General features: G+C 43.2%; 1 protein-coding gene across 2 annotated transcripts in view; it reads left to right on the plus strand.

The window, feature by feature from the left end:
* The first annotated feature begins 3797 nt into the window (after window positions 1-3797).
* Hs3st4 (heparan sulfate-glucosamine 3-sulfotransferase 4) overlaps window positions 3798-25559 on the plus strand; it is a 374969-nt gene continuing 353207 nt past the window's right edge. The window contains exons 1-2 of one of the 2 annotated variants that reach the window (XM_063226695.1): window positions 4058-4378; window positions 4798-5352. In XM_063226695.1, coding sequence (XP_063082765.1) covers window positions 5063-5352 — 290 coding nt within the window. In that variant the 5' untranslated portion in view covers window positions 4058-4378; window positions 4798-5062. Of the gene's footprint in view, window positions 5353-25559 lie in introns of both variants that reach the window. The other variant, XM_013141589.3, reaches the window with a different exon arrangement.

Below are 25559 nucleotides of genomic sequence, written 5' to 3' on the forward strand. Positions count from 1 at the left end.
GGTAAGGTACAGCCTGGGAAAATATATTAGCTGTTATAAAACTATCACAGATCTAGAATGCCCCCACCCCAAAGCCTCATGTGTGGAGGTGACTAAATAATGGGTGCACCAAAGCCAAATTGCTGCTAAGAGGTGGGGTCTAGTCAGAAGAGGTTGGTGAGTTGGGGCTGACTTGGCAGGTGTGCCTCCCTGCTTGGCTTCTTCTTTCTCATTGCTGTTCCTGGCCACTGTGATTTAAGAAGGGTTTCTCTGTATAGGTCCTTCCATCATGACATTTTTGTGCTGGAACTTGCTGACCATGGACTGAAACTTATAAAATCATAAATCAAAATAAACTGTTTTCTGAGTTTCAAGAATTGTGTTCCAGCTGTGGGAAGTGACTAAGACATTTGGTAAATATGAGACAAGGGTTCTTTCATATTTCTGTTTTTTTTTTTATAATGTTAACATTTCTAATCTGTCACTTACCTTTGGAGAAGGGAATTCTGACATTGGAAGAACAGTCACTTTGATCAAAAGGAAAGGGCACTAATAATATGGACACTGTAACTTGTACATGTAGTGTAGGATGTGATTGGTAATGACTGCACCTCAAGTCTGTCTATATTTTGATCATGGACATGCATTACGGACTGGGGCTGTATCCTTCTTCCTCATCCTGGAGCACTAAGCATATGGAAACTGAAAAACTCTACCTCTTTCTTCCACAATTGCCAGGTAGGAAAACACACATGGGAAAAGCTCATTCTGTCTATAAAAGCCCCTGCCTAGCAAGAAATAACTTTAGTTCTGCTCATGTTTCATTAGCCAAAGCATCCTAGGGTCACACCTAGCTGGAAGGGACCCATGAACACATGCTTGCCTGTGCCTACCCAAAGCCTGGGCACCATCTGGCTAGCTGCCAAACAATCCCTACATGCTCTAGTGTCTCTTCCAAAGCCTTTTTTTTTTTTTTTTTTTTTTTTTTTACTTTTTGTTTATTCGTTTTTAAAAATTACCATCATAAATCCTTCTCATGATTTTCTTTACAAAACAAAACTGAAGTTATCCAGGTGAGTTTCTATTACTTAACAAATACTGTAGAAGGCACCTGGGACTTGGGTTGCCCATACTGTGAACGGACTGAGCAGCTTAGGAAAGTGAATGTCAGCATCCACGCTGGCTTGGGTTTGAAGCAGAGGCACATATACTACTGTGTTTTTCAGGAACAACATTTTAACAAAAAGGAGGGCATAGTAAGAGCCAGGATTTGGATCCAAATAATTATCGGTAGCCATTACATATCAGGCAGAGAGCCATGTATTTTCATGCATGCTAGGTAACTCGATATAATTCTTTATAAAAACAATTTTCAGATGAGTCTTTTTATTCATAATTTACACATACAGAAACTGAGGCTCAGGGAGGCAAAAGGATCTGCTTGATAATCATCAGCTAGCAAATGATAGTTTTGTTTTTACTCTTTCATTTTATCATACATAAGCAGGCTTGAATAATGCAATGGGTATGTAGATAAAATGTCCCGTGTGGCTTGGTAGTGCTGTGAGTTGCTTTGGCTAACTCACAAAAGGCGAAAGGGGAAATTTGAGTACCAAGGCAAAGAAGCTAGAGATAACTAGGCAGTGAAATGTTGCCGGGGTGGGGCGGGGGGATGGCATTTGGGTAGAATTAGAAACATTCCTCGGGAAACACTGATCCCATGCATAGAAATGAGGTACCTGGAAGCCTGGACACCAGCTGGAGGGACACGGAAAACTCAAACAGGCCTCAATGAGTGGCACATGCACTTAGTGGACACAAAAAACATTATCAGTCAGTCTCCAGACCGCTGTGAACTGCTGTGTGAACCTGAGAGTTCCCCTGTAAACACAGAGCAGACTTTTCATTGTAGGCTTCTTAAAGACTTACTTTTAAAAAATGACTCTATGGAAAACAGAAAACAAAAACCCCAAAAAACAATACAAATAAACAAACAAACCAGCTCCCTAACTGTAAAATGGACAAAACAACTCTTCAAGTGAACAAACAACAAAAGCAACTCATCTCTTATTTATTTCTTGTGGACCTGGCATTTCACCAGTGGAGCACTGTTCTTTCAAAAGTCTGGCTATTTGAGATGGAAAGGAGAAGGGAAACTGAGAAGATTCCTAACTATCAAGACTACAGGCAAATAACATGTTAGGAGCAGTCTGCAGGGACACCATGGAAAGCAGTGCGTGTGCTGAGTTTCAGCAACTTCTGGGCTGTGGCTGAGAGGACCTGGGTCCTGGATCCTGCATAGTTTTCATATCCAGTATTTACTTATTTTTTAAAAATTTAGGGAAAGCCCGCAATTTAAAAAGTTTCATTGATTTGCAATTATTTTTTCCCATTTTAAAAGGTTTAATTAGGTCTTATCATTACATGTTTGCAGAACATAATGATTCTATTTCCTCTGCTGGCCACATTCAGCTGCTTATCAGTTTAGGGCTAGGTTTTAACACCATTTTATGAAAACCTTTCCACATCTCAGAGCACATCTTTCCATGGAACTGGACACTGAGCGGGTCAGTTTGGACTGCTCAGAGGGTGGATGGAGAAGTTTGAGTGCTGGCATGAACTGTGGGGTGTTCCTGGGTCATATGCCAGGTGTCTGGGCCCTGATAGGAAGAGGGGTAAGGGGCGAATGCAGTCTCATTATTAGCTGCAACCCAGGCTTTCTGGCTGGCGCGGGCGCTGGGCAAGAGTGAAGGAGGGCTGCACAACTTAGCGCTCCTCTGCTTCAGTTAGCTCCTTCCCATTAACGTTACAGTAATGCAGTTGTGTGGTGTTTGAAAAAGCTTCCCTAGTTACACGAAATGATTTACAGGACACCAGACTCTGCATTTCAGAGGTCTCCTGTGTACCATAAAAAATATATTATGAAGGAATAATCTTTATCTGAACTAAAACTCATGTCCAGCTGAGAGCAGCAGTGAGCTTTTGTTCACTCAGGCAGAAGTCTGTGTTCTTCATCTTATTTGATTAACATTATTTTCTCTTTGGCACTAGGAATCTTGTTAATATTTAGACATTATATACATTTTCTTTCAACTGTTGTTCCTATTGTATGATCAAACAAGACCTAAGAAGCAGCACGTCAGCAAGCCAGAACAGCAGAGCTTCCAGGCACCCAGCTGTGGCTAGCAGGGTACAGGGGACAAAGCAGAGCCAGCACCAGGGCAGTGGGCAGATCTGGAGGGCCAGCTCCTGTTCCCGGGAAGCACAGTTGCTGGAGTGCTCTGTTCATTCCTTTGTAGCTTCTTCCTTTTCCCTCACTGTCCAGAGCAAAGTGCAACAGGAAACTATTTTGCATTACCTTTCTGATGTTTAGGATCTGTGCCTCTCAGAGGGAAGTGAGGGGTGGAAATGTCTCTGCAGAGAAAATGCACTCTACAAATTCATTGAGGCAATGCCCAGGCACCCTGCAACTTACTTGTCTTCCCTTATTAGACGTTTAGAGAGATGCGGGTCACAGTCTATTTCAGTCCAGGGAAACCTGGATTCCTTTAGCGGCGATGCCTCCCTAAGGGCACAGGTGTGTGCACCTGCAGTAGTTCAAGGTGTCAAGGAGGCAACATCCCACCCCTTGGAACAGAAGGCACCTGGCGATACCTTAGAGGCTAAAGCTCTGGGCAGGGAAACCTGGGGGTTTGCGTCAAAGCTCCACCCATTACCAGCTGGGAGATAAGATGGGGAGATTGAAAAAGGGGAAGTTGAGATGGCAAAGCTGTTGAGATAGAATTACTGCTGGACCCGAGGTGGGACCACAGGCAGGGTCTGGAGAGGAAGGAGGGTCAGCGATCCGCTGAGTTTGCTGGGCGTCCCAGGGGAGAACCGAAGCCAAAAAAGCTCCACACTGGCTGCTCCCGTTTCCCCAGTGCGCCGCGTCTGCGGCTGGCACTGCCTCGAATTCCCTAAAAGTATTTGCGAGAGGGCTGGGAACACCGCGTGGCGTCTCAGACTCGGGCGCGGGGGGGGAGGGCAGCACGCGGGGTATGGCGGGGAATACCTAGCTCTCGCGGCTGGCTGGTTGCAGTAGTGGGAGCGAGGGTCGCGCTCTCTGCTCTCTGGGCGCCCCAGCCCCAGCGCATGCCTCCGCTCCCGCACCCCCCCCCCTCCGCAGGCGCGCGCGAGGCGTACCCCTCTTCCCTCGGCGGCGCGGGGCGCGCGCCCGACCCGCTCCTCCTCGCCCCCCTCCTCCTCCCCTCCGCGCGTCTCCTCTCTCCCGGCAGAAAGTTAGCAGCGGGGAAGGAACTCGGGGCTGCAACCGCGCGCGGCGGCGGCGGAGCCTGAAGCAGGAGGCTCGGCGGCGCGGGGGAAGCGGGGGCGCTGCACGCGGAACAGGTGCAGCCGGCAGGTCCGCGCGCCCCCCTCGCTCCCCTTGCCAGAGGCTGAGGGGGGCTGGGGGGCCACCCGGACTCCGCGGGCGGCGCTGGGGAGGGGGCCATGCGGCCGGGCTTTCCCCCGGCGCAGCGGGACAGCGGCCAGGGCTGGGGGCGCAGCGGCGTCGCTCCATGCAGCCAGGGCGGCTGGGCAGCAGCGGCGGCGGCGGGGGCGGGGGCGGCGGCTGAAACCATGTCCGGGCAGCGCCGGGGGCCGCCGCCGCCGCGAGCCGGGAGCCGCGATGGCCCCGTGGCCCGCACCTCCTCCGCCTCCGCCGCCGCCGCCGCCTCTCGCCGCGCCGCCGCCGCCCGGCGCCTCTGCTAAGGGCCCGCCGGCGCGCAAGCTGCTTTTCATGTGCACCTTGTCCCTGTCTGTCACCTACCTGTGCTACAGCCTCCTGGGCGGTTCGGGCTCCCTGCAGTTTCCCCTGGCGCTGCAGGAGCCGCCGAGCTCGCCGCCGTCCTCCCTGCTGCCGCCCCCCGTGCGCCCCGGCGCCCCCTCTCCACCGCCTGCGCCCCCTCCGGACAACGCGAGCCGCGTGGAGCCACCCGAGGCCCCGGAGCAGCCCGCCACCCCCGGGACCGACGGCTGGGGACTGGCGAGCGGCGGCGGAGGCGCCCGGGACTCCTGGCCCCGGACCCCGCTGGCGCCCAGCGACATGATCGCGGCGCAGAACGCGCTGCGGGAGAGGGAAGCGCAGGAGTCCAGCACCCCCGAGGAGGACCTGGCGGGCCGGAGGGCGGCCAACGCGAGCGGCGAGCGGGGCGGCGTGGTCAGCACCCCTGACTACGGGGAGAAGAAGCTGCCCCAGGCGCTGATCATCGGGGTCAAGAAGGGAGGGACCCGCGCGCTGCTGGAGGCCATCCGAGTGCACCCGGACGTGCGGGCGGTGGGCGTAGAGCCGCACTTCTTCGACAGGAACTACGAAAAGGGGCTGGAGTGGTACAGGTAGGACCCCTCGGGATGGGAGAGACACCTGCGGAGGGGAAGCTGCTGCTTTCTGTGCCCTTCGAAAACCAGCGCCGTCCCGAGATTCTTTAGCCTCAGCGAGGGCTATGCTAGTCCAGGAGGGGCTGCTCAGAGAGAGTGGCGGAGAGGCTGGACTTCAACTAAAAATCACTTTATTCAGGGCGAGGCCAGGAGGAGGTGTCACTCAGCCTGGCTTCAGGCTCCTCCAGGAGGTGCTTTCTGATTTACTTACTCAGCCCCAAGCCTGGGAGTCCCCAGCCCTGGTACCTGCAAGGTGTTTCTTGAGCCAGGCTCTTTGAGGACTTTGGTATTCTGCGTTGGGGCTTCTGAGGAAAGAGACAGGAGAGCCAAATTCGCGAAGGGGTTTGAGATCCCCTGGAATCTATGAAAATCGCCCTCAAACGCATTTGTGCGGCTGGAATCCAACTTTAGTATTTTAAGGTCAGAGCAAAATGAATAGTGAACTGTTAAAAAGATAATACTGGTTCTTTGGATGTCTAGTAAGGATAGGATATTTCCTGTCTCTATAACTTTTTGTTTCTCATGGCTGAATGAGTTGGTTTTGCACCCGGAGCCTCGATGTCTAAGTGACAGCTGGTGACCTAAGAGTGTTTGTGCCTGGCGCCGCGCTTTCTGATCTGCACCCCTTTGGTGAGAGCTTATGTCTTGTAGAAAGTTCCTGTCTCTTTCCCAGTCTGCTGGTGGTAAGAGGAAGGGAGCAGAAAGGATTGGAAAGTTAAGTGCAGATAAACTAAATTAATAATCCCGTTTTCTTGGCAGCCACAACATTTAAAATAACATTGGTGCAGACTCTTAAAATGAAAGCTTCCTTTGCTCCCAACCCCCTTTTTTCCTGTCTTTCCTCCTTTTTCTTATCTTCTGGAAAGCAGATGTGGATGGGTGGTCTCATTTTGATTGCATTTCAATAATTAATTGCGATTGTCAAACAGGAACACAGCCCTTGTCAACTAAAGTGATATTATCATCTCAACAGAGCCAATAGGTAAAGTTGTTTCATGACAGATTGCCTTCCTGTTGAAGAGATGTGCTTTCTAGGTTTAGATTACAGGCTGGGAAAGTTTTAGAAATAACTTCAGAAATATATAACAAACATGTTATTATGATTGATTTCTCCCACTTTAAAAATATGTCTTATGCTTTAAAAGCTTGCGTGAAGTACACTTAGGCATAAACATTCCAGCACATTATCCTGAAACAGCAAATGTGTCTGTTAATGTCTTGTCTGTTTCCACAGCCAGAACTAATTGCAATATTTTAGGAGGCTTCAAACAGTCCCTTCCTATCAAAACATAAAACAGCAAATGCCTAATTTAACTGGAAATTCAGTATTTATAACATCACAAGCCATGGCTTCCAGTTTGTGATTATAATTAAAAAGGTGTTAGGAAGATTAATGCAACAACAGCAAAATAGAGATGGGGTATGATGTCTAGGAAAGAGGTTCAGTTGCTTATTAGCTGTAAAATGTTCTGGTTCCTTCCATGGGACAGCTTTGGCCTTATGAAGGTAGATTTGGGTTTTTATTTCCAGCTCAAATTTTAAAACTGTGTATCTTGTGAGAAAAGCATGATGTCCTTTGAGGGAGGCATAAAAATCAAATCTTTCTAACATGTTGCTTTACTGTAGCTGGGAATAGAGAAAAATGACTTCTCTAAATGATTTGAATTAAAGTTGGTGAGGAGTGCTTGGTACCAGGAAATTCCATTGTGATGGTGGGAGAATTTTCTGAATGAAAGGCAAGAAGATGCCACATTTTCCTATATTCTTTTACCCTGAGGCTGGGAAGAGAAGGAATATAAATCACAGCACTGTCACAGAATGGCTACAGAACGTATTTCAGCACGGTGGCATTCTTAGCTCCCTGCTCCTAGCTAACAATTGGTATTTGGAGCTTGATGTTGGTATCTGGTAGTCATCCCTAGAACTGGTAACCTCAAGGAGTGAATGAGACCTGTCTGGTCCTCACTTAAGAGGACCACGTGGCATCTCTGTGTTTGCAGTCCCTCCCCAGAATCTTGCACATGGTATCTTTACAGTGCTCAGGGGTGCTAACTGGAAGAGGCAGGAGGAAAGCTCTTAACAAATTTCCTGCCTGTACATGTGTATCTCGTACAGAGGGAGTCATTAGCTACCAAACCTGGCTGGTGAAAAGGTACCTAGAAACTCTTTGGACTTGCAGGAGCCCAGCACGCTGTGTCTGGCTTTAGGTATCCTCACCTTGTCTCAAACAGTGCTTTGAAGGCTTTCAGAAAATTTTAGTAGTTCCATCTCTTCAGACCTCCTCTCCCCTCTTTCTCATGTAGGAGGAAGGGAGGGCAGCCACTTTATTATTACAGAAAAAGAAACAGTGGCAATTCAAACCATGGACAGAAGACTTTCGTTTTGATTCCCAGGTCCATCTCTGAAATGAAGATGTCTGTATTGAAATGGGATAATTCTTCCCCATTTTTGGGTATATGAGCCAGTCTTTGCCTGATGAGAGTCACAGGATAAAGCTTTCAATTTTTCCCCTATTTATGTACTGTTGTTATGTTAAATGTGCTTTCCATATCCTATTACTAGTTCCACAAGTGTGTCTGGATTTTGTTGAGAGAGAGAGAGACAGAGACAGAGAGAGAGAGAGAGAGAGAGAGAGAGAGAGAGAGAGAGAGAGAGACAGAGAGAGAGAGGGAGAGAGAGACAGAGAGAGGGAGAGAGAGAGGGAGAGAGAGAGAGAGACAGAGAGAGACAGACAGACAGACAGAGACAGAGACAGAGAGAGAGACAGAGAGAGAGAGAGAGAGATCCAAAGATCGCCAGCTAGGAGGAAATTGGTACCAGCTGTGACACTGCTGCTGGCTTGGGGTTCCCTCTTGTTCCTCTAAGCAGCCCCAGCAGTTGTATTTCTTTTGTGTCACTCCAGTTATCTCTAAATCCGGGTTTTGCTTGGCTCCTGTGCTGTTGATCTAATACGATGTAAAAACACATTTGAGATTAGAACATGTGTGTTAGATTTTTCAGGGCAACATTGACTAATAGCTTAGGATGTGTGTGTGTGTGTGCGTGTTAAGGTTTCAGAGAAGCAAGCCTCCCTGGGTGGATTGACACAAGCCAGTGATTAATAAATAGGGTACATTAAGGTCTCCACCTCTGCCTTCCTGTCTCTCTCCCCACACCCCCACACCCCCCAAAAGGGAAAATCCGCCACCAACTTTCAGTATGAGCTGCTGCAAGCTTTCTAGGCACAGACTTTGAAATCTAAGGGATAGGACCTTGGGGGAGGCCCCTTGGCTGTCGCTGAAGCACTCATCAAAGTGAGAGACAGCAGGGAGATTTCCTCCCTCATGATTCCCATGCTTTGTAGAAACTGTGACTTTAGTCCTGAAAATCACTCAGCTCCAGGGCCATGGGACAGGGTCCTTAAAGTTTTACCTTGACTGTCAACAGTTAGCACCTCTACTCCTTTGGTGAGGGGAAGTAACCCTGGAAGAGGCTCACAGAATTCTTGCTTGAAAGAGGTCAGTGGTCAGCAGCAGTGTTCACACAGTGCACCTGGGAGAGAACTGAGGATGGATGGAAAAGCCCAGCATTAGGGAGTGCCTGCTGCTGTGGTGGCTGGCGCCTTTCAGGGGTGTTTCCACTGCAGAGTATCACGATGCTGCTGTGAGCAGCATTCCCGTGTTAAGGCAGCATCTCCACTATTTCAAGAAGTAAAGGGCTGGTTTGGGTCACTCTGGTGGTCAAAGACTGACCACCAGAGACTTGACCTACATCTTCCCAGTTTAGAATGTTTTGTGTTTTCACCTGCCCACACTGCATGGCCACACATTAAGTCCTAGGAAGATTATATCCTTTCTTCATCTGTTTGTTCAGCCAGTATTTCATAAATATTGACCATGCACTGTTTGAAGTACTGAGGGTAAAGTAATGAGCAAGACAGGTAAAGCACTTGTTCTCCTGGAGTGGAAATTTTAGTAGGAGAGTTTGTGAGACAGAAAAACAAACAAACAAACAAACAAACAAATGACAGCCAAATGATATGCAGTAAAAATTAATAATTCTGGTTGTGACAAAGTGGATAAAGAAAGAGTAAAGTAATTAATAGCCCAGCATTCGTTTGTCCACTATGGTAGCTGCTGTCTGCATCTGACGTTTGACTACTATATGTGAAATATACAAATTGAATGGAGCTTCAAGTATGAAATACATGTAGTGCTAATGTGCTTATTAATACTTTTGTATTTGATACCATATTAAAATAATAATATCATCTTATGAGGAACTTGGAAGTTGAGTCAAATAGATTATTAAATTAATTTTACTTTTCAAAGTGTTTTAAAATGGTAGCTACTACAAAATTTAAAAGCACACCTGGGTGTCACGTTACATTTCTGTTGGACAGTGCATGTGTAGCCTTTAAACTGTAAGAATGCATGAATCACCCGGGGATCTTGTGAACAGGCAGATTCTGACTCAGCTAGTGTGGAGAGGACTTGAGATTTTGAATTTTTAAGAAGTTCTCCACTGCTGTTACTGCTGCCTGTGTTGGGACTTCACTTTGAAAAGCAAAAGGCTAGACACTAGCCCCTGTCAAATCAAAGGGTAACTAGGATGAGTGTCTGTGTGTGTGTGTGTGTGTGTGTGTGTGTGTGTGTGTGTGTGTGTGTGCATGTGCCTCAAGTGAGTTATTTTAAACAGGACCAAAGGTCCTGTTTAAATTGGAGAAAATCTGCCTGTGGAAGAGGTTCAAATGAAGCAAAAGAGTAACATCTTCGCATATGAAGATCTGATGGGGAAGGTTTTCAAGTGGAAGGAATAAATAGCAAGTGCAAAGGTTCTGAGGTAGAAACAAGGTTGCTCTACAGAGTGTTCACTCTTTATTCTAAAATTACAGTCTTTGCAGCTGTATGAAACTGGGATCAAGCCTGGTATCATAACTTATTAGTTGGGTAATCTTGGTTGGTTAAATTAATTAATACCACTTAGTTTCATTTGCTTATCTGTAATTTCTTTCTGATAAGATTGTTGGGAGGGCTAGGTAAATTCCTTAAAGTTAATGTATTTCTAAACAAAATGGGTATTTATAGCAGAAATCCAAATGGACCTGACAACTCAGGGTTTTCATTTCTCACAATATTTTGGTTTCCTGTGAGTCCTACCTTCTATCCCAGATGAGCGAACATTGACTGATTTGTCTTACGTGGGATGTTTTGGGAAAAGCTCAATAATGATTGGCTTTCCATCTTGCATCTGGTTAATCTTTTAAACTGAAGACCACCAACTCCAGTGCCCATGGAGCCCAGGCGGGGTAGACCAGGAAGGGAGACCCTGGAACTCACTTGTCCTCACTAAGCAGCAGCCGCAGCAGCTCCATTCTAGCGACTCTTCCTGGGCACGAATGTGACATCAGTGTTGACAATCTCCCACTTTGTAAGAGAAACTAGAAGGCCAGGTTTTGATGTGAAATCTCCTGATTTTTCCAGTTGACCACAGATTTTAGTTTCTTAAAAGCACTATGTGGGCCAACAGTGTGGGAGAAACAGAAGCCATCTGTTGGCTGGATTCAGCCAGCTGGCAACCCGTTTGTGACCTCTGGTTGAAACTCATTTCAAAAAGTAACTGGCAGTGCCAGTACCCTGGCTGTGGCCAGCCTTGTGGCTTACGTGTGCCGTTTTAGTTTAATGTTTTTCCCCTTTTACAGACTTTTTGCAACAGCCAGAGGGAAATACTGCCCAGATATATTGCAACAACAACAAAAAGGGCTTGATATAAACAGGAACACTGAAGCAGATAAGGAAACTTTCACATACAAATTTCCTTTTTGTTCCCAATTAACATTCCCCTGGAGGTAGGAAAATTCTCAATTTCTCACTCATGAATCACAAGACCCATAACCGATCTGTATAGCTAACTTGAATTTGTAGAACAGGCTCTGGTCAGATAAATGAAAACTTGAAAGGTAAAAAACCAAATGAGTTCTAAGCTTTGCTTAGTTCTAGGGTATCAGTTACATTAACCCCTCTCTCAGTTGATAAGGCTATATCATACCATAGAGTCCATTTATCCACTGAAATACTTTGATTTTAGAATAAAGTTCTGTATTAGACCCTTCTGAACACAGGAATCTAGTAGAGTAGAAGCAACATGGTTTGGGGATGTTTAGTACTTCTGGCTAGAATCCACTGCACATTGTACCAAGATTTAATATGACTGACTGTATTTCTCCATCTGTAGAATGGGCTTAATATTAACTACTTCCCCAGGATTATGTGAAAACAAAATGGGATGGCATTTCAAGGGCCTCATGCAGAGTTTGTTGTGTAAGGCTTTCTCTAGTCTCTTTTCCCTCTCCCATTTTTCCTTTCTCCCTTGTTTTTCTCCTTCATTTTCCTTTAACACCTTCCTTATATCCTGCCCATCAGTATGGAGGACCCTAAAGGGAAAAGCTGCATTTTTCATTTGAATATAGTCTTTTATTTCAAGATTATGTCTGAAGAAGGGATTCAAGTCACAAAGCAGTTCTTAAATAGCTCTCCAGAGACTAATCCCAACTGGAATCCAGAATTTGGTTTATTGTCACTGGAGCTGAAGGAGGAAAAGAGTCTGATTTCCCAAGATGGCTGTAGCCCGAATTCTCCACCGAGGGAGCTGGTGAGGAAATAGCTGGGCTTTCAGAGCCTGCTCAAGGCCATGTACTTCAGCCCTGGAGAACCAGTGACAGTTGCTCCCAGGAGTGCAGAGCCTCTTTTTCTTGTTTCTGTCTTTTTGAGACAGGGTCTGTCTATACAGTTCAGGCTGGCCTTGAGCTCACTTTGTAGTCCAGGCTGCTCTGGAACTCACAACTGTCTTCCCTGCCTCAGCCTCCCCATGCTGGGATTACAGGCGTGGGCCACTATGTCTGGCTCTTAAATTTAGTTTAGGGGAGTAAGTGCCTGCCTGGCCAGCACAAGGTCCGAGTTTGATCTCCATACTGAAAACCAACCAACCAACCAACCAAACAAACAAAAAGAATTAGGAACACAGAGGCTTTTATAGTGCTAGGACTTTCTTCTGGCCCTTGGAGTTTCTGGGGGGCACAGGGTTGCTTGAGACGATCCTGTGTCAGGCCCTGGCCTGAGACTTGGGAGGTTGCTCTGTGTTCTCCTGCTGCCCTCATCTGATTTTTTTAAATTTTTGTAATTCATGCAGAGCATTTCTTACTTATAAATCAAGTTAGGAAAGAGGTATCCAGATTTTAGGTGAATGTGAGATTGTTAGAGTTGTGCATTTGAAAGTTTTAAAGGTTTGGGTTTTGCATAATGGATGATCTCTCTGGAGGTGATTGAACCACCATGCTGGCAAAGCCTTCTTCAGTTCGGTTGGTTTCTGCGGTTTAACAAGCTGCTCTGTAACTGTCTTGGGAGTTTCAGTCTGAAATTATAATTCATGAAGGGAACATTTCAGCCAATTGCCATTAATTAAAAGCAGGCAGTTGATTTTTTCCCTCCCTCCCTCCCTCCCTCTCTCCCTTCCTTCCTCCCCCCCACCGTCTCTCTCTCTCTCTCTCTCTCTCTCTTTCTTTTTCTTTCTTTTCTCTCTCTTTCACTCACTCCTTCTCTATCTTTCTTTTGTGGCTCTGGGGACTGAGGCCAGGGATTCCTGTGTGCTAAGCAAACATCCTACCACTGAGCTGTATTTCCAACCTTAAAATTATTTTGATCTTTATTAAGTCATATACAAAGCATATTTATGAGAACAAAGCAACACATGAATTAAGCCACATATACATATATATATATATATATATATATATATATATATACATATATATGCTACAAATGATAGAAAGAGCTTAATGATTATAAACAACAAAAAGATAGTTTAGTGACTTATTTGATTGAGAAGCGTGGGATAACAGTTTTAGGAAAAGCTGGATCTGGAGGCCCAGATCATGTCACTTGGCCTGTGTCTTTTTCCTTTCTCTGCCGTGTCTTCACCTTATTTCTTTCTGAGAGAAGCTGTGTCATCGCACTTAGTCAAGAGGTTAAGCAGCAATGCTAGACAAACGTATCTTATGCTTATCTTTTGCAAATAATTTTTGAGAGGTTCTTTGTGAAATTCCTGGAGATGTCCGTGGCCCTGGTTGGGACCTGTATGTGTTCCTAAACCAGTACTTGTATCGTACTGTAAATGATCAGGTCTTGGTGATGTACCACCCCTTTGATTAGGGGTGGTGGTGGGATAGAAAAAAGGGTTAACTTCACGGGAAACCAAAGGAAGTAGTTTTTCCACAGAGAAGGAGGGATTCCGGGTTTCTGTTGCTAGAAAGGTAGGAACTAGATAAGACAGATATCTGTAAAACATAAGGAGCCACCCTGACACAGGCATATTATTCTCCAGTATAGTGTTTAACAGGGAAGAGCTATACAGAATATTTGGGGAGGTTCAGGGTACATACAGAATTATTTGGGGGAGGTTGAGTGGTCTGTTAATTCACTTTTTAATTTATTCATTAATATACTCTGTCAGTTTATGTTCTATATTCTGGGCTCAGATTTGGAAGGCTCATGGTCAATGATCTGGAAAAGCCTGTAGAGTATAGTAATAGACATATAAGTGATAAGATTACAAAGTAAAATAAGTTTTGACCAAGGAGAATGTATTTCAAAAATGGAAGGATGGTTTAATATCTACAAATGAGGAAAACTGTGATTTATTTTATGGATGCTAAAAAGGTATCTAATTAAAACAAATATCAATTCCTAATTTTTGACACAACCTGCCAAGAAAATACAGTCATATCCATATTATCTTTAGTGATATAACACTAGAATTCACATTAAATCCATAACAAAATAAGAATATCTATTATATCACTATTTTTTTTAGCATTTTCAGGAACTGCCTATCAGATAATGCAGTTAGATTAGAAAAGAACAAAGGGAAGTAGAATTCTTACTATTTTGAAGGAATTTGAATTCTTTTTAGAAAAATGGAGAAAACCAATTTTCCATATATCTATTAGAAACAATAATAAATAGTAATATTAGAAACAATAACATTAGAAACAATAACAGACGATGTTAGAAATAATAATACAATTCATTAAGGTGACTGATAAGGAAACGGCTACACAGAAGCTATCATTTTGCTTAACACTGTGCTAGCTACTTTTAAAATGTAATGGGGAGAACAGTCTTTTAATAGAATTAAGTCAGGGGTCAAAATAACAAGTGATAGATTTCACTGAGGTTGGAAAGGACATGTAAGAACAAAATTTTCATACTATAGGAAAGGCACCAGGGCACACTTTATTTCTTTTCTTTCCTTCCTCCTCTCTTTCCCCTACCATTCTCTACTTATTTTTGATTAATTCTTTGCCCCCTACGTTGAGATCAAGTGTTTAAGGGTGGTCTAAAAATTAGTGTTTATATGACCATGACTAAAATACTGTACTTCATATATAAAATTTCTATTCAAAATACTGTACTTCCTATATGAAATTTCCTTAATTGATTCATTGCACTAGTCTGAGGAAAGGATGCTAAACATTATAAACTGCATTATGACTCCTTACAATGTGCAGACTGCCCTTTATCCAAAATTTAGAGTGGTAGGGTCACAGTGAAGGTGCACATTAACAATGAATTGCTATAAATCAATAAACACAGGTGCACTCATGTTGTTACAACAAATCAGACCTCCAGGGTGATGCCACACAGGTGATCCCAGCTACTCAGGAGGCTGAGGCAGGAGGATGGCAAGTTCAAAGCCAGCCTGGGCAATTTAGTGAGACCCTAAGCTATTATATCTATATCTATATCTATATCTATATCTATATATCTATAGTTCCTTTCCTGGAATATTTTGGCCTCGGTGTCTAAATTGGCAGTGTCTCCTTACCAATCCTTCAGTCTCAAACTTTAGCTTCTCAGGAAGACCTTTCCTGGGGATCTAAAGATTCTGTTACATTTTTGATCTGCTTAAGCTGCTTTATTTCTTCAGAGCATATTTGCTTCTTCAATCATCTTCCTTCCTCACTTCTCTCAGACAGTAAACTACATAGAAGCAAGGACGGCATCCATCTGCTCCTTCCTGTAGCACAGGAAATAATCATTGTTTCCTCACCAAAACCTCATGAGGGAGACACTTTCTTATCCCAGGTTTACAGATAGAGAGATCGAGAGTTTGGAAGGGCAAATGACGTTCCCAAGATCACACAGCAGCAGGCTAACATGAACCAGGAATCTTTCTGCTGTGATACAGCTTTTGGTTCCTGCCCTTCGTGGCTGCAGGGGGAAGTTCACAGATTACTCCTGATGTATCATATGCTCCAAGAACACTTTGGCTTATTGTCTCTAAATACATTAACATAATTACATTATTGTCATTTAATAGTCAGATAGTGCCACAGAACCCACATATTGATTATGTCACCCTCGGTGGTTGTAGTGCCCTGCTGAATACTTTAGTAGCTGTATCTGTCCTCTCTGTTCCTTCAGGCTAAAAGTTCTGTAGGGGATTAGAATTTGGGAAAGATTGAGTCAAAATACCCTGCTTCTCTGTCACAGGCAATTTGATGGTTTGGAGCTACATGGCTGGTATTTTGAAAAGGAAGTTGAGCCTGGTATCAAAAGTCAAACCAAATCTGAGTTTTTCATCTGTGTTACTTTGCATTCATGGCACAAGTATGCAGCCTCTGAGCCTTTGTTTGCTAATCTCTAAAATGGGAGTAACAATCCCTCATGAATCCACAGTGATTTTGCAAGGATAGAATAATGATTATGTGCTAAGAACTACCTGGTCTACCTATATTAGTTGTTACTAATCCATGCACGTTTTCATGAATTCCTCTAGGTAATTGGTTTTCTGGGATGTTGCACTCCAGGGAGTACCTGAAATACAGGACAGGAACTCTTATCATAAAGTTAGATTAAGAGGTTTAATTTACAGAAACTATTATATAGCATGGATATCAAATGTTCATAGAGCAGACTGCATAAAGTCGTGGAGAATTCTTGGACAACCTCATTCTGCATAACTCTCACCTGGCTCAGTGCATCATTCTTTTATGCTGAGATGACATAAAACGCAGCAGTGCACACTGGCTTCCTAGAACTGCCCTGAACTTTTTTAGCTTTGAAGTGATCGGAAGAGTCTCTGAATTGTCTCTCATCTCTTTTTGCTGCAAACACCAACTGTGTTTTCCAGGTTGGTGAATTTGCTTCCCACTTTCTGGTTGTTTTTCTAACCAGCTTTTTAATCTTTGGGAGGCAGAATACTAATCTTGCTGAAATGTCCATGCCCTAATCTCTGGAAACTGTGAATATATTAGAGGATGTGGCACAGGGGGATTAGACTGCAGATGGAATGATGATTTTTAAATGCTAAATAGCTGGCTTTAAAGTGAAGAGTGTTCTGGATTATTTGGATGAGCCTGATGTAATCACAGGGAATCTTGTAAGTGGAACGTGACAGAGCGAGGTTGGAGAGACAGCAGCACAGCAAGGACTCAGTGAACTTACTGACTTCAAAAGGCCAGGAGCCAAGGAATGCAGGCAGACTGTAGAAACCAGAGAAAGAAAGACAAGGAAACGGAGTCTTTCCCAGTGCCTTCAAAAGGCATGAAGCTCTGTGGACACTTGCTTTAATGCACCGAGACTCATTTCAGACTTCTGACAAGCAGAACTGTAAGATACTGTTTGTTTGTACTGTGCTAAGACACTAAGATGGTGATTGTTTATTACTTTAGCATGGAAAACTAGTACACTGTACTTAGTCATATCCAGTAGTCACCATCAAAGTTCTTTTTTTTTTTTAAAAACTTGTGTTTTTTCTATCTCTTCAGGAAAATGTAATTTCCAGGGCTCTCTAGATCCTTTTCTAAAGAGATAGAGGAGAGCGTCAGGTATTCAGCCACTCTTTGTAGATAGTGAAGTGTACTGGTAGGGTAGCAGTGCACACCTGTCCTTTCCAATGAAAGCTGATACTCACGGTATGGAGTGACCAGAGGTCACTCAACTTAGTGAGACTCTGTCTCAAAATGAGAAATAAATTAGGGCTGGACTTAATCCTCAGTACCACAAAAAATAAAAATAAAGCAAAAGGATCTCAGATTACATCCGAAACTGTCTGCCGCTGAATTTGCATTTGAGGAGCACACATACACAATCATCATAAAGTTTGAGAAACTTTGCCTGGAGAGGGGTTTCTCAACCCCAGCACTACTGACACTTTGGACAAGCCGGTTCTTTTGTGAGGGAGGAACTGTCCTATTATTCTGTAGGATATTTACTGAACTCTATGGATACTGCTAACTACATAGCAAGTAGTAGCGTTGGTTCCTTAAACTTTTAGACTGAAATGGCATCAGGCATTGCCACACATCCCTCAGAAATCTCACACTGCGTTTAGCTGAGAACTCTTGATGTAAAGGGATTCTGTTTTCTACATAATCGAAGGAAGGGGCCCTACCGCAACCACATTTCAGCCAGCAGGAAGAGAAAGCAGAAGTCTAGGAAGCAGTTCCTTCCTAAACAGGTGAGGCCCACGTTGGCTCACGATCTATACTCCCCTCCCGTGCTTGTGTTGAGGATTTAGGTGTATGTCCACCACATCGAGGTGCAGAGGAGTCTGAGAAGACACCGGGTAGGGGTCTGGGTCTGCGAGGGCAAGGAGCCCAGCCCAGCGACACTCATCTGTCTCTGCTTCAGAGCCAACACACGGACTTCTCTTTTTTATTTTCTTCCATCAAGAGCTGAATCCTTTGGGAAGGAGAAAATAAGTGGAACTGTTTTGCAGTTGGGATACAGAACAATTTCAGAAGATTCTAAGATAGTTCAGAAAAACTTACGCCATTTTTCTAGTTCTCCACTAGAGTATTTTGGTATCAAGGGTTCAGTGAGTCCTAAATTGGCTATGAATATGACTCTTGCAGATATTTTTTTAGCCACAGAGTTTTAGATAATATCTGCTACATACTGATATTTTTGCTTTTGGGTCTTTGACTCTGCTAACAGCTTTGTATTGGTCACTTAAAAACTCAAGAATTATACATCTCCCTATTTTGATTTTATATGTAGAAATAATTTTGTTACATATTTGTAAAGACTATGTAATTAACAAAATTGTGTTCCATGCAGTTATATGTGTGTACATTGAAGCGTATACTTACATGTGTATACATGCATACATAGCAAACTTATATGGATATGTAACTAGATAGCTATCTGTCCATCTGTCTCTGTGTGCATCCATCCATCTGCACCGTTTATCTTGGCATGATTCTCATCTGTTGTCAAGTTGCTGCAGTACACTGTCATGATTGCCTCTTTGTTGCCTTCTATTCACTTGGCAACTAAAGTAAAGGAACTTTCTGGAATATGAGACAAACTACCCTACTTCCCTATCTTTACCTTTCTAAAGTGTCAACCAAGAAAAAAAATATTCTGAGTTCTGGCCTTCAAAGCCCTACCCTTCCAGCTCTGCAAGGATATTCATTGACCCTCTTCTTTTTGTTCCTCTCATTGAGCTGTGCTACTAATCTCCTTGTTGTACCTGAGAAGCCAAACACGACCCTACCTCAGGGCTTTTGCACTGATTGCTCCTTCTGCCTATCTGATAAATGCACGACTTGTATCCTTCCTTCACTCAGGTCTCTGCTCAGTCATCTTACCTTCATTGTGGTCTTTTCTAGTACCACCTGAGCTCACCTTGTGTATTGCTGGTGGTAAGAGCTCTACTCACTAGAACATGCTGGTAAATGACAGTGTTGCCATGGATACATGCCTGCGTTCCGTGGTTATTCCACCCCCTTCCAGCTTTTTTAGGTGTTAAGTTCCTGATTTTTCCTGTCTGGAGAAAGATCTAGTAGTGATTTGGTACCACAAAATGACATTCATGTTGCCAGGGTCAGTTGGAGATGTGTGACTCTTAACTATCCTTATTTATGCTCACCGCCCCCATGTGATGGTTGCGTGGCATAGGCTGAGTCCCAAGTTAACCCTTCCAGAGATACAAAGTTCCAGTGGGTTCTTGCTCTTTTCAACATGGGTTAACCTGCATATTTTACCCCTAAATCCTAAAGTGAGAGGCACTATAATATATCCACTCTCAGAAAACAGTAAACAGATACCAAAATAGGTATATACAGCACTATTTAAAACAAACTCAGATACAGTTGGGTATTTTTTTCCCTTTCCTTTTGGAGCCAATGTCTTCAATTGCGTTCATATACAGAAAGAGCATTGGCATCTTAGTACTCATATGAATACTGCAATATGAAAACCAGTGAACTTACCATGTTACCATAAATATGTGTTAAGGCACTTACTATTAGAGAACATAACTCATACACCAGGTGTCATTCCATTTCGGATCTGAAAATTATGTGTCATTTTCAACCAGCAACCAGTGGCCTCATCTGGAGCCACTGATGTCTTTATTTGGCACAAGGTAGTGAACTTGTTCTGGGATTACTCACTTGTGGATTATTTTTTCAAAGATCTCTTAAAATTTCTTGACACTGAACCCCTTTCCTTCTCATCCCCTAAGAGAAAAAAATGCCCCAAGTCATTGTATCTTAGGGTACCTTTAAGGAGAATCATTGCTAGCGGTTGGACACTGAGTTTCAACTTTGGAAGTTGGCTAGGGTTCTTCTGGTTCTGACACTCAGAGATCCCAGGTGAAATCTATACCAAGCATTAATCAACAAGGGATTCAGTGATTGGTATATCTGAGAAGTCCCAGGTGGGGGTTGAGGAATTTTTTTTTAAAGTATAACTTTATTAGGGATTAGTGTCAGCAGATCTCTAGTTTTAAATTCTACTTCTGAGGTGATTGACTACTCTCTCAAAACTCCTCTTGTGTGGATATAAAGTAAGTGCTGGCCTAAAGAGCTTTTCCCCATTGCAGTTGGAGGAGATCACCATCTTCATTCCACAAGCCTTTGCTGAAGCTTTCTTATAGGTTGTTAGTCATGGGCTGTGCAGGCATCGGACAGGCATCCTTATTATCAGGGATGCATGAGGCTTCCTGCACCGTCTTTGGATCAGAGGCAGGGGTTGGTTTTTCTGGAGGCAGAGAGGATGAGATGCAGGGCCTTTTCCCAGAGCAAAGAAAAGAATGGTTATCAAAGAAAAAAAATGGATGCTGATGCCAAAACAACAGATGCTAATTCAAGACTTCTGTTTAAATGTAATCTTGCACTGAAACGCAACCAAGTAAATTAGACACTGGGAGTTCCACTTGTGTGAGTGAAAAGAGAGCACATGGGTGGCTTTCTGTGTCTTTCATCCGTGGTGAACACGCACAGCAGCACAAAATCCCTCTCCTAGCTCACTGCATGATGGTTTCACATCTCTTTTCTAACTCAGAAAATAAACAAAAAAAGAAAGAAAAGACAGGAAAGGAGGATGAAAAGGAGGGAAAAGTAAGCACTAAAGAGACTCTTCTGACCTCCGTACCAAAAATGTTAATTCCTAAAAAAAAAAATACCTAAAGAACTTGCTGCTCAAAAATCGTTAATTATTTATTTAGAATATTTTCTGTTTCTACCCTTCATTAGTAAGCCTAGCAGCTGCCTGGGAAAATTTAAAGAGATTGTATATCTTGTAAGAGCATTCTTCAAATAGCAAGTAAAACATTTCCTCACATTAAGCCTTCCTTCTCAGATTCACTTGAAGTAGAAAGGGAGAGATGATTTGGCATTTGATCAGTCTTGCTATAACAACTAGATAGCCCAGCATTTCTAGGACAGCCTTGAGTCTATCCCATTTTATTCTTTTTACTTAAGGTTAGGCATATCATTTAGAATTAAAGAGTATTTAATTTTTTATGCTTTTGTGAGACTTTTTATGGAAATAAATCCTCATTTGTTTGAGGGGGAAGATCTTTGTCAAATCTTGAGGCTTGATGTTTTGCTTAAATGTATACATTTTGTATGTGTGATTGTGTTCATGTGTGTATGTGTGTTATAAGATTGTCATTAGCATTAGCATGCGGTGATTTTTTTTTTTAACCTTCAGTTTGGATGTGAAAAATGTTAATAAGACAAGATTCAGAAGGATCTTCTAGAAGGCTTCTTAGCAGAGATTCTCTGGGAGACTTTCTTGGGCCTCTTAAGTCCTACTTTGAATTTTTAGGGCCAAGTTAGTTTTCTGTATGACCTTTGAACTTGAAACTCCAGGGCATTAGCCTCCATCTTTCTTTTGGTGGCCAGGTCATGGTCTTTTTTGCTTCAGCAGCCTGCCCACTGCCCTGGCTGTGGACTGAGGGCTTAGCTTTCTCATTTCCCACAAGATGGAAGAACTAGGAACACTAATAATATTTGTGCTTGGCTGTCCAGGGTTTTGTTTTGGAACACTTATTTTCAGAAAGAAATTGAGATATTCCAGTTTCTTTTGACTCATTTTAAGATCCTGAAGACGTTTTCCCCCAAACATTCATTTCAGAGAAATGCAAATTTTTAAACGAATAGATTAGACAAGAAGCTAACTTTTATGATTCTATATTCCAGCAACCATGCTCTTCCTATTATGCATTTCTTAAATAATGATAGCTAACTTCTGTGGAGTGCTTATGAAATTAAAAGAAAACCCTGGAGAATCCCTCCTGTATCTGAGTCAGTTTTCTTGGAAACTGTTGGGCTAGGGTATTTTATGGGAAAATCGAGGCCTGAGGAGGTAAGAATGATACCCAAAAGTACAGATCATTCGTGATGCACCCTAAATTTGAACATAGGTATGTTATTTTTGACCACAATTCTATGCTGCTGCTGTGAGAGAAGAGATGCTGAGGAGATTATTCCATCTGCAATTCCTACTTGAAAGTAGAAGTGTTATATTTTTCAGAGTGTGTCCGTTTCTTGGTCTTGTCTACAGAGGGTGCTGGGATTCTCTGGAAACCACTTCCATAGCAGAATCCAACATGTTTCCCCCTAAAGAATAGCTCCTGATGCTGCATTTCTGTACTGGGAAAGGAAGGAAGGAAACCTGCATCATCCGTGCCGTGAAGCACTCTGTCCATGCGGGCTGTCTACTGTGGTTTGGCTTAGAGGCCTCGGCACCTTGGATAGCTTCAGAGAGAAAGACTGATTTTCCATGCCCTTCTGTGAGCTTCCCCTTTCAGAGCCCTTGGGACCCAGTTCCCCTCCCCTACATGGGGCAGCTGAGGTATGAGAATTGCCCTGACCTGTCTCTTACAAAAAAAGAGGCAGAAAAACACCTGTTTTGCCCAGGCTATTTCAGAGTACTATGATAGATGGAGATGACTCTTGGCTGTGTTGCACCGGACCCTGCAACTTTTCTGTGATGGCTCTGCAGGGAGGGCCGGTGGCAGTGCACCCCAGTGTTTTGCTCTGTGATATGGTGACACCATCACCCTGTTCTTATTCTGTGGTGAAGATTTTTTTTTAGCTCCTGACACCCCTTTTGATAACTGCCTTTGGAAACTGTTTTCATAAATTGTAGTTTGAATAGAATTTTATTAATAACATCACTCCCATGTTATAAGGCCTTGTGACATGAACACCCCCTAGACTTTATAGAATAAAGGCCAAGGGACCAGGCATAGAGTAAGAGCTTCTGCAACCCAGCTGGACTTTGTTTCCTGACCCCATTGACTACACCTTGTCAACCATGCCTCTGTGGTTTCTTCTACTTCTGTAGGGCAGGCCTTACCTCTTTTTCTACCTTTAGACTTCCTGTTGTCCCTGGGGCTTTCTTCTTTGTATTTCCAAGAAAGATTATGGTATTGCTAATGGAGTGATTGTTATGCCCACCAAATACCTATTATTTCCCTAAACAGCAATCCTCATGATAACCCCCTAAGGGGGGGGGGCTTTGCTTATCCTCACTTACTAAATTAAGCTAAATTAGAAAAGGTGTAACTTACTGGAGGCATGAGAGTATAGCACAATGGTAGAACGTTGGTCTTCTTGTGGGTAGACCTGGATTTGACCCCCAGCACCAACAATCAGTCAATCAGTCAGTCAATCAAGTAACTGGCTTGAGGTCACTCTGATCTAAAAGCATGGCATTCTGAATTCCTGAGTTCTTCTGACCTACTACCTACCCAGTATTTAGTGTATCACTGGGACACAGTAGAGTTTTACTTGAATTAATACTATTTAAGTAATGCATATTTAATGAAGATAATTAAAACACTAAACTTACAAAGTGTATGTAAACTGATTTATTTCACAACTATATTTTTAAAGAATTAGCTTTTTAATCTAAATGTACCTCATGAACATGTTCCTTTCCCAAAAACATACGTTTGTAGCATAATTTTAACATTTTTATTCTTTTAAAAATAATGGACATATTTGTCAATCCTGCTTCAGAAAAGCTGGAAAATGACTCAATTATCATTGTTTCAATTAAAAAAAAACAATTTAGAAATTAACCACACACAAATTATAGAAATAATGTTGCAGGCAAAGAATAAACGAGCGTAAGCACCACAATCCAACAATGACCACAATGACAACACCACAACTACAAAAATAGTCTGAAATCAGAAGTGTGTACAGATATATTGAAATAATATCAGGGTGGCAAAATCCTATCAAATCAAGATTTTCTCATAAAACAGTCCAGAAGCCATAAGGGTAAAATTGATGGATTGGCATGTAGAAAACATAAAATTCTTTGGTATGAGAAAAGACTCACCCATAGAGTATGTTAGTTTGCTTGAGCTGTTGTGGCAAAATATCATAGATTGGGAGGCTTAAACAACAGAAATGGAATTTCTGACAGTTCTGGAGCCTGATAGTCTAAGATCAAGACGTCAGCAGGGTTGGTTGCTTTTGAGAGAGAGCTCTCCCTTTTGCTTGTAGATGATAACTTTTTCCTGTGTGAATTCCATTGACACAATTTCCAGAGAGACAGTGGTGAATCCGTTGTCTCTCTGTGCAGGCCTATGTCTAACTCTCTTCTCTTTTTTGACAAAATGATTATTAACTGGTAATAAGAGTACAGTTGCCAACTAGACTGGATTTTTCCATTGTCCTGACCAGTGTGTCCTCCTTTCAGAGATTGTCCTTGAGAGAAGCCCAGTGGCTGTTGGGGGATGCGAGTCAAGGCATGTGAGCAGAGGCTTCCACCTGGATCCACCGGCCTTATGGAGTCTGAGCTCCTACTGGGACTTACTTGCCCAAGGCGTGACATTCTCTTACTAGCTGAGGGAATACTTTTAATGCTCATTCACCTTTCTTTACTGATTCTCTTTCTCAACACCTTTCCTCAGTCATGTTCTTGCCTCAGGTAAAGTCTTACATCTGTGCGTGTGCATGTGCATGTGTGTGTGTGCGTGTGCGTGTGTGTGTGAATCTGTTTCTAATCTCTTCTTGCAAACACAGCAATCATATTGGATTAGGGCCCACATATTTGAGCTTTTTTAACTAAACTACCACTTTAAAGAATATTCCCAAATGCAGCCACATTCTGAGGTCCTCAGGTAAAGATGTTGACATGAATTTTTGAGTGCACACAACTAGGTCTCATAAAAATGCAGCAAAAACCAGATGAGCAGTTTGGAAGGTCCTACTTGCAAACATGGGTTTGAAGTCTTAGATTTTCTTCCTTCTGCATGGAGTTTCATGACCCCGTCACCTCTGTCATCCTGTTTCTCCTAACCTGTGATGACAAGGTGACATGCCAACCCCCAGCCTACATGTAGTCACAGTCTTTTTGCAGATAGGTTACTCTTTCCAGGCAAGTTACCATCAAGTCCTGTGGGTTAGACTCTCCTTTGCATATCTCTGCATTCATTCATTAAAAGATGCAATTAAAGTTTAATTCATAGAGGTCAATCTTGAAAACAGCAACTTAGATAGACCCTTTATTGTGAAACTATCATGAGCTTGCAAAAGAAAAGAAAAAAAAAAACACAGCTAAAAACTAAATGAAAATAAAATGCCTTTTCCTCTTTTCATGGCTCATATCCTGCTTCTAGTACTGCCAGCTTCATTTCCCAGAAGGGAGTCACTGCCTACAGCCTGCTGTGCGTCCTACCCTCGAGTGATTCATATGCTAGATTAAGACGCGGTCACTGATAGAGTAGATGGTGCTGATGAAATGTTATGGAGCATGAACACTGCTGGTTAACACGGACTCCTGCTGTCTACCCATCTACTGGCCTGGTTGTGATTTTCATCCCTATAGGACCTGATGAGATGACTCTGTTATTACCCCATTTTACAGATG

Source organism: Cavia porcellus, unplaced genomic scaffold (assembly GCF_034190915.1).
Source record: "Cavia porcellus strain 051 isolate PalLab524CR breed Dunkin Hartley unplaced genomic scaffold, mCavPor4.1 scaffold_16, whole genome shotgun sequence".
NCBI lineage: Eukaryota > Metazoa > Chordata > Mammalia > Rodentia > Caviidae > Cavia > Cavia porcellus.